General features: G+C 43.4%; 1 protein-coding gene across 1 annotated transcript; it reads right to left on the reverse strand.

Moving 5' to 3' along the window:
- Nucleotides 1–1,671: 1,671 nt before the first annotated feature.
- On the reverse strand, nucleotides 1,672–9,585 carry LOC311129020 (protein DENND6B-like). The gene is made up of 17 exons (XM_084161269.1): nucleotides 9,344–9,585; nucleotides 9,051–9,089; nucleotides 8,884–8,926; nucleotides 8,112–8,224; nucleotides 7,602–7,682; nucleotides 7,381–7,486; nucleotides 7,098–7,240; nucleotides 6,903–6,958; nucleotides 6,605–6,727; nucleotides 6,383–6,478; nucleotides 6,139–6,299; nucleotides 5,903–6,057; nucleotides 3,014–3,067; nucleotides 2,820–2,929; nucleotides 2,601–2,703; nucleotides 2,340–2,414; nucleotides 1,672–2,200 (listed from the first exon to the last, which is right to left on the reverse strand). The coding sequence occupies exons 1-17, from the start codon at nucleotides 9,494–9,496 to the stop codon at nucleotides 2,078–2,080; spliced, it is 1,734 nt and encodes a 577-aa protein (XP_084017395.1). The 5' UTR covers nucleotides 9,497–9,585; the 3' UTR covers nucleotides 1,672–2,077.
- Nucleotides 9,586–9,793: the final 208 nt, after the last annotated feature.

The raw sequence follows: 9,793 nt of genomic DNA on the forward strand, positions 1-9,793 counted from the left end.
TTACATTCACTGGTAACCTGCAATATAATGAGTGGTTGTAGTTTAGGAAAGATGTTAGCTGATGGATGAATATCTTAGCAGAATTAGCTTGGAGCTGGTGCGGCTTTGGCTAGTACTGGCACTGTCAACTTTGTTAAAAAACCCTGCACATACCCACAAGATATAATGCGTGTATTACATGTGTTTTATGCACTCATTGACCACTATAATATTAAAGAAATAAGCTCAGTTTCAGCCATGTCTACTGTGCACCAAATACACTATATGGCCAAAAGTATGTGGACACCTGCTCGTCGAACATCTCATTCGAAAATCATGGCCATTAATATGGAGTTGGTCCCCCTTTGCTGCTGTAACAGCCTCCACTCTTCTCGGAAGGCTTTCCACTAGATGTTGGAAAATTGCTGCAGAGACTTGCTTCCATTCAGCCATAAGAGCATTAGTGAGGTCGTGCACTGATGTTGGCGGATTAGGCCTGGCTCGCAGTCGGCATTCATCCCAAAGGTGTTCAATGGGTTTGAGCTCAGGGCTCTGTGCAGGCCAGTTAAGTTATTCCACACCGATCCCGACAAACCATTTCTGTATGGACCTCGCTTGGTGCACGGGGACTTGCCACACGGGGACTTGCCACAAAGTTGGAAGCACAGAATCGTCTAGAATGTCATTGTATGCTGTAGCGTTAAGATTTCCCTCACTGGAACTAAGGGGCCTAGCCCAAACCATGAAAAACAGCCCCAGACCATTATTCCTCCTCCACCAAACTTTACAGTTGGCACTATGCATTGGGGAAGGTAGCGTTCTCCTGGCATCCGCCAAACACAGATTCGTCCGTTGGACTGCCAGATGGTGAAGTGTGATTCATCACTCCAGAGAACACGTTTACACTGCTCCCGAGTCCAACGGCGGCGAGCTTTGCACAACTCCAGCCGACGCTTGGCATTGCGCATGGTAACCTTAGGCTTGTGTGTGGCTGTTCGGCCATGGAAACCCATTTCATGAAGCTCCCGACAAACAGTTATTGTGCCGACGTTGCTTCCAGAGGCAGTTTGGAACTCGGTAGTGAGTGTTGCAACTGAGGACAGATGGTTTTTACGCGTTACGCGCTTCAGCACTCGGCGGTCCCGTTCTGTGAGCTTGTGTGGCCTACCACTTTGCGGCTGAGCCGTTTTTGCTCCTAGACGTTTCCACTTCACAATAACAGCACTTACAGATGACCGGGGCAGCTCTAGCGCGGCAGAAATTTGACGAACTGACTAGTTGGAAAGGTGGCGGGGCCACGTTGAAAGTCACTGAGCTCTTCAGTACGGGCCATTTTACTGCCATTGTTTGTCTATGGAGATTGCATGGCTGTGTGCTCGGTTTTATACACCTGTCAGCAATGGGGTGTGGCTGAAATAGCCGAATCCACTAATTTGAAGGGGTGTCCACATACTTTTGTACATACATACACCCTAAACTGAAATCTGGAATTCAAGATTTTGTAACCTGGATATTTAGAGGTGTTTCAATGTAGTGTGATTTGTTTGTGCTTGATCAATATAAAATACTGAGATTGATGAAAGCCTCAAAATGCAGTTAGTCACTTAAATGTAATTCACCCCTTTTATGGGTTTAATGACAAGTGTTTTAAACTCATCAAAATAAAAAATAGAATGTTGTATTTTTTTTTTTAAGGTGCATATGCTAGTTATATTTTACCCTAACAACTATGCATGTTACATCTGAATAGCTGGAATCGAGCAAAAGGCTATACTCAAACATGTCCCTCTCCACAGGTATATGCTTCAATCCCTCTAGTAACAATCAGGATACTTTGTGAAGGCATAATCTCATAAAGCCTACATTTCAACTACTCTATTCCCCTTAACCTAATGTTATTGTCACGATGAAACATAGCTATGTTTCTTATTTTACCTAAACTTCTAGTTTGCTACATTCTAAACCTTCATTATCTTACTCAGAGGGGGTAGTGGTTTGGGTGATGGCAATACTTTTAGTTTCAGGTTGTTTTTAAAAGACTAAAAACTAAACATTTCAGTGTCAGTTTCTGTATCTATTCAGTGTACCAGTGTTAGCGTCAATATCTGTGTAGTACAGTCTGCAGGTCCTCTGGTAGAGAGCTGATGACGGTCTGGAGGTATCCCTCTAATTTCACCAGCACCCCTTCCTTCACTGGGAGCTGCTGCTTGCCAGCCTTCATCTGGAGTGGGGGAGACAGACAGAGACTATAGTATGCAACGGTTTGTGGCACAGAATTCATTTCTTACACTAAATATAGCATGTTACAAACGGCACCCGTTGAGGTGAGCGTAATGGACATATTGATGGGTTTTACTGACCAGTTTCTCTCTCAGTTTCAGAACCAGGTCCACGATCTCCACCTCTGACTTGTCTTTGGTCCAACCCAGCAGGTCCTGGGTGAGCAGATCATTAACAAAACATTAAACTAAATCAACTCCTATGGGTAGGGAAAGGACTCCTAACTGAAGTAAAGTCAGTGGAGTCGTGTGGTTGAGTTTATTGGTCACATGATGCTCTGTAAGTAGAGTTAAACTAATGTCTTTAGGTGTGAGTGAACAAGGCTGTGGGGATCAACTCACAGCATCACAGACGACCTCTAGGTGGAGACATTCTAGTTTCTGGGTCATCTCTCTGTGTCGCAGGCGATACCAGCCATCGAAATTGGGGGACCTGAAGAATTTCCTACAAGGCCATACATCGAAGTGCAATGCATTATGAATGATTTGTTTAGAAAAACGTGCCACAACAAGATACAATAGTTAGAAATGACAGGTGAGGTGGAAGGTGGACAGACTCACCTGTACAGGCCCACCCAATCCCCTTTGAGCACAGAGGTGAGCTGAGGTCCAGCGTGCTCCAAAGTCCCCATGAACTCCTCCTGACTAAAGGGACGGATCTGAGGAGGGGTCTGAAACACAGACACATGTTATTACCATATTCAAACATAGTATCAACATACTATAGAAACAGGTTTGTTATCAATATTACCCACCTTCCAAGGAGTCACAGACCTCTGCAGAGGCATCAGGCTGGCCAGGTAGCGTTCCTGGGGGAGACAGACCGAAAGACAGGTGAGACACACAGCATGCAGCAGGACAGACAGACAGACAAATAGTCTATATATGGGTGGTTTGTACAGTACCACTCAAAAGTTTGGACACACCTACTCATTCCAGGGTTTTTCTTTATTTTTACTATTTTCTACATTGTAGAATAATAGCGAAGACATCAAAACTATGAAATAACACATGTGGAATCATGTAGTAAGCAAAAAAGTGTTAAACAAATCCATATATATTTTATATTTGAGATTCTTCTAATAGCCACCCTTTGCCTTGATGACAGCTTTGCACACTCTTGGCATTCTCTCAACCAGCTTCACCTGGAATTATTTGCCAACAGTCTTGAAGGAGTTCCCACATATGCTGAGCACTTGTTGGCTGCTTTTCCTTCACTCTGCGGTCCGACTCATCCCAAACAGGGACGGCTTGTTCAATAGGGCGATATGGGCGACGCACTGCCAAACGGGAAAAGGAAGGGATTTTTTTTATAATCAATTATATAAAAAAAAAAAAAAAAAAAAAAAAAAAATTTTTTTTTTATAAATTTATAAAAAATTATATCACGGCAACAGCAGTTATCAGTGTTCACGTCTGATCTGCCAGCCACTAAATGTCAAATCAGGCTAAAGTCGTGCTTCAAATGGCCCCGCCCGTTTTTTGGGCGATTTCAGTCAGGTTGAAAATCGCCCAGAAGTCTGTCATAGACTCCCATGTAAAATCTATTTTTGTCACATTTCAAAGCTTTCAATACATTCTCTATGGGTGTCTGTGGGCTTGCACTTACGCGCTTTCGTCATACATAACGTAACCACGAATGAACGTAACTAAGAAAAGACCAGGTAGCAGCCTCAATCAATTCACTACTACTATCAAAATGGCTAGGCTTCAGTCCAACTCGATTGTGTCTTTGAAAGAAGTTCCTTTTTGTCGGCGAACAAATGAAGATAAATTGGCAACGAAACAATTAGGACCTCCCAGACCAAATTTAATAATTCAACAGGTGTCTACTAAAGGGGGGAAGTCCTACACCCGAGGATTTTCCAAAAATTGGTATGAACGGAAAACCTGGCTAGCAGGCTGCGATGTAGCTAATGCAGTTTTTTGCTACCCCTGCTTACTCTTCCACCCTGAAGGCGGCACAGCAGACAGCACCGCTTGGACAGCGACTGGTGTAACCGACATGCACCATCTTTCAGAAAAGATTAAGAAAAATTAGCTGTCAAAGACCCACATATAGCTGTTTGAGATTGTCTGCTTTTGGGAGAGTGAATATTGCCACTCAACTGGATGAGGGATACAGGCTAGCTGTCCGCCGCCACAACGATGAGGTTAGCAACAGCAGAGTCGTGAACACTGTCTACGAGAATCGAGACGACCTCATATAATGTTTTGAAGCCATCCGGACGGGTTCATTGGGTTCATTTGACCAGCACACCTTGAGAGAGGCAGCTGGCTACGTGAGGATACTACATGATGAAGATTTAATTTTTTTCCTGCGGCTTTTTCACAAAATCATGCCCCACGTCGACATTCTGTACCAGAAGCTACAGAAGAAGGACATCGATGCTGTCTCTATCAAACGTGCCCTCGACAGCTTCACAAGCAAGTGCAGGCCATAAGGTAAGATTAAACTGATATCAAAAAATGTGGTAAAAGCTCTTGTTGATCCTGCAATCTGAACAAATACCAAGATGCTGTATTTTCAGCTGATATTTCATTTGTTTATGGAAATGCATATTGTTTATGCAGTGTTGAGGAATGTGAAAGAACACCCTTGATTATTTTTACTGTGATAACTTATTTTGCTTTTGTAAGCCAACACTTTTGAGATCAGTCAATAAATGCTTCTGGTATTGACTTATATGCTGCCCCTGTCTTCATGTTGTTGCTGGACATATCTTTTTAAAAATGTGTGTAGGTCACCTAAATCATCAGAAAAATTGCCCTCCCTGAGAATTTGTTCAGGAGCCGCCACTGATCCCAAACCATCAATTGGGTGGAGGTCGGGGGATTGTGGAGGCCAGGTCATCTGATGCAGCACTCCATCACTCTCCTTCTTGGTCAAATAGCCCTAATATCCATTGCTCGTGTTTCTTGGCCCAAGCAAGTCTCTTCTTATTATTGGTGTCCTTTAGTAGTGGTTTCTTTGCAGCAATTCGACCATGAAGGCCTGATTCACACAGTCTCCTCTGAACAGTTGATGTTGAGATGTGTCTGTTACTTGAACTCTGTGAAGCATTTATTTGGGCTGCAATTTCTGAGGCTGGTAACTCTAATGAACTTATCCTCTGCAGGATAGGTAACTCTGGGTCTTCCATTCCTGTGGCGGTCCTCATGAGAGCCAGTTTCATCATAGCGCTTGATGGTTTTTGCGACTGCACTTGAAGAAACTTTCAAAGTTCTTGACTGACCTTCATCTCTTAAAGTGCTTATTTGAGCTGTTCTTGCCATTTAACTGATTGGCTCAAACGCATGAAGAAAGAAATAAATTCCACAAATTAGCTTTTAAGAAGGCACACCTGTTAATTGAAATGCATTCCATGTGACTATCTCATGAAGCTGGTTGAGAGAATGCCAAGAGTGTGCAAAGCTGTCATTAAGGCAAAGGGTGGCTATTTGAAGAATCTCAAATATACAATTTGTTTAATACTTTTTTGGTTACTACATGATTCCATATGTGTTCTTTCATAGGTTTGATGTCTTCACTATTATTCTACAATGTAAAAAATTGTAAAAAAATAAAGAAAAACCTTTGAATGAGTAAGTGTGTCCAAACTTTTAACTGGTAGTGTACGTGTCAGGGAAGGCAGTGCCCTCACCAGTGGGATGATGAAGCTCTGGGTGAGTTCTAATAGATGTCTCCTCAAGATGGCGCTCTGCACCTCAGATGGCCTCTTCCTCTGGATCCCTTTTAGGAGTCTTTTGATGAGGGACTTGTCTTTTTGAAGGAATGTTTTATGTGCTGTGTAGATACCTACAGGTAGGGATAACATTTTGACACACTAATAACTCACGCTCTCAAACTATGTTGGCTCCATAACTCCAGATGTTTTACCTGGTTTAGTGTCCAGTGTTTTCAGCTTGGCTAGTTTCTTCACCTTCACCTGCTTAGGCAGATCACCTGACATCTTGAGTTCTCCGAGGCGTATAATGTGGGGCCAGGACTGGAAGATCTTTATGAAGAAGGGATTGGTGACCCCCAGAATCACATTGGGACTGGAGAGGAGAGAGAAAGGGAGCAGAGTGAGTTGAGTTGCCCCTCTGGTATAAACACAATATTTAGAGTAAGCCCTACTCACGGTGCCTGTGTCCTAGTGGTATACTCCTTAAACTCAGTGTCGTGTATGGTGAAGTAGGGCCTGTAGTCACAGCAACACCGCAGTGGAGCAATCGAGCTATAGGAAGGGGAAAATAATAATTTTAATTTGACAAACTCACTGAGTTACATTGAGTTGCGTTACATACACGTGAAGCTAAATGTCATACATCATTTGGCATCTTTTCATGCATTTTCTGTTTACCTCACTAGGGCCAGCACGGTTTCCGAGGAGACAGTGGGAGAGGGTGCCATGACGACCACGGGCTCTCCGAGTAGCATGAGCTCCCAGAGCATCTGCAGGTGGATCAGGAAGGACTGGAAACACCTGAACAGGTCAGAGGGCAAAGGTCAGTTCATATCTGATGGATGCTGCTTTCACTAATACAATGTATCCTCAAATTAAACTGAAAATACAGCTAAATTCAAGCCATGTAATTTACACAAATACATAAACAGATACATAACTACTCACAGTCTATGAAGTTTAGATTTTCACTTACTTGAAGAGGTCAAGCTCATGTATGGTCGGTAGCATCATAGGGGCTGGTAGAAGATTCTGGTTATAACAGGAACATACTTTTTTTAGATTAATAATCCTCTAGCGATACCTATCAACTAACATCAACTTTACTAACATCATGGAGAAGTCGTATTTCCATGGGCATGTGGCCCATTACATAAAAAGCAATACCAACCTCATTTTGTTCCTGTTTCACCGGACTTCCCTCTGGTTTGTCGTTTTTGGATGGGATCCTGACCTGCATGACCACGGCCATTACAGGCAGGTTGAGTGTCAGCCCTGGCACCGGAGATTGCCATTGGTCAATCTCGTTGCACACTGCACGGTGGGAGAGTGAGAAGAAAAGGTTAGGGAAGTAGAGTCCAGACTGTACCATAGAGCCCCAGGTAACTATAATGGGAGACAAATTAGAAATAAGATAACACTCTGAAAAAAAAGACAAGAAGTTATCTCCCCACCTGCTTCAAGGCAAGGCTCCAACTTCTCAAAATACTCTGGAGCTATGATCTGCAGCAGGGACTGAAAGAGGTGGACATACGGTAGTCTGGACACCAGGACAAGAGACTAGAGAGAGATAGGGAGTGAAAGAGAAAGGCAGGAGAGAGAATGAAAGAGAAAACCAAATGTGAATACATTGTGGTTCTGATGACGAATCAGATCTGTAACATAAGCTTCTCACCTTCTGAAAGTAGCCTCTTTTGACGGCAGCGTCCTTGACTTGTCTGAAGTAGACATAGCCATAGAAATGGGCCAGCTCTCGCTGAGGGAGAAAGGGAAAGGGTGAGAGTTGAGAATAATCAAGTTATTGCAATGACAGAAGATTAGTGGTGGCTGACATGATATTCCACTCCAGTCACTGATTTCAGATTAGCTGTCCCTATTAAAAAAAACAACCATAACCCTAAAAGGTAGCAACCAAACTGTCCCTGGCCTAGACCAGTTGTTCAGTCAGACCACAGTAAAGGACCGATGACAGACTCCCAATCCCAAATCGACCCCTAAGAGTAAGCCCTACACCCTATGCACTTGTGGAGATGTGAGAGGATTTGGTTGATATAAGCAATATGGTGAAACTTTCATCTAGCCTATCAGAGGGCAATGTGGAGCTATTACCCTATTGCTTACACCTGTCAAATCCAATCAGATCTCCACAAGTGTGATTTGGGATTGGGCCAGACAGAGGGCTCACCTGTAGTGTGACAGGTGCGTCTCTGCTGTAGGCGTCCTCCTCTCCGATCCAGGAGCCCCTGCGGCCCACAGACTGACGCAGTCTGAAGCTGAACTGGGTGTCCCCAAGGCATCCTGGGAAACACATCACACAGGTCATGTGACTGATATAGATTTTTGGCCCAATCGCAAATCAACCCCTAGACCCTACGCACTTGTGGAGATCTGAGTGGATTTGACAGGTGTAAGCAATACAGCAGGGATCATCAACTAGATTCAGCCGCGGGCCGATCTTTTCTTGAGCAGATGGTCTGAGGGCCGGAACATAATTACAAATAATTTGTAGACTGCAAATTGACCACACAAAGCCCAAACAGATATCATATTTGACTAAAACATAATCATTTCAAACTTTGCTTACATTTGTATACAATCACATGTATCTATCTACTATGCGTGGGAATACTTTAGAACAGATTTCCAAAATTAAAATCACTTGGTGCTGATTTGCTGGTGTTTTTACAGTCTTTTGTGTCCAGCAATAAAAAAATATATATATATTTTTAACTATTTTTGTTTTTGCTCAGAAAACTTGGGGGGCCAAATAAAATCACCACCATGGGCCGCCAGTTAGGTGGAAGTTTCACCATATTGCTAAAAGCCATCAATTCATGCCAGATCTCCACAAGTGCATAGGGCCTAGGGTCCTGGGTCGATTTGGGGTTGGGCCTCTGACTGACTGTAATGTATTTTGTGATAATGTGATGACAGATTGTGTAATCTGATTCACTAACCTGAGTAAGAGTCAGGGAAGGACAGGTAGCAAATGCTGGTTTTCTGGAGTTTAAAAGAGAGGAAGCACAATCAGGGACATACAAAATTATTGAATAATTGACAGGCAACTAGCTTGTTATGTATGGGGGGGCATCACAAAAAGTATGAGCATAAATTCATTTCGTACCTCCTTCTCAGTGAGTTTCACATCGTGGGGGTACACAAACTGGAATAGAGGAGAAAAAGTGCCAGTATGTATGATATCAAGATGTCACTATTCCACACATGCGCCGGCTGGCCAGATTATGAAACACATGAGAGGTTGATCTGGTGATGTGGATCATGGTGATTTATTTCAGCAAGCAAACAAGACTTTGTACACATGAACAACATTAGCACGCTAGCTAGCTAGAACGGATGTCAGATGTGATGTCAACAACACCTGCTAGGGATGCTACAGTACACTGCAACCCACAATACCTCTATAGCTTGGCCGAGCTCGAGGTCGAAGGTAACGACGCAGACACACTCCAGCCACGACGAGAACCGGGCCCATGGCAAACGCGATTCTGTATTCTCTGCCGCATTCTTCGACTCAACAAGACAAGATTCGGAGCTGTCAAACGGGTCCATCACGATTCAAAGGTCCATTTCATCATTGTCCCGAATGATTGTGCTGCCCTGTCCGCTATTTACTTCGTGACATGAAAGCAAGACGCTGCGCCCTCCAGTGAGAAGGGCTTGAAACGACAGCTGAATCCCGCTGCCCTGTAGTATAGTAGATAGTTGTTCTAATAAAAGCTAAAAACAAGCGCAATTCAAAGACTGCTTTGAAATGTACATCATTTTTCATATGAATAAAATGTTTCACCGACGTGTTTATTAATGCAAAGAAATGGATCATTGAAAGGGAACGTAAATCTACCAGCT

Source organism: Coregonus lavaretus, assembly GCF_964263955.1.
Source record: "Coregonus lavaretus genome assembly, chromosome: 5".
Classification (NCBI taxonomy): Eukaryota; Metazoa; Chordata; class Actinopteri; order Salmoniformes; family Salmonidae; genus Coregonus; species Coregonus lavaretus.

Coding starts and splice junctions, on each gene's coding strand:
- LOC311129020 (XM_084161269.1), bottom strand. CDS start 9,496: ATGGACCCGTTTGACAGCTCCGAATCTTGTCTTGTTGAGTCGAAGAAT. Junction 6,728..6,902: donor CATGAGCTTGACCTCTTCAA/GTAAGTGAAAAT, acceptor TGACCTGTTCAG/GTGTTTCCAGTCCTTCCTGA. Junction 2,415..2,600: donor TAGAGGTCGTCTGTGATGCT/GTGAGTTGATCC, acceptor CTGCTCACCCAG/GACCTGCTGGGTTGGACCAA.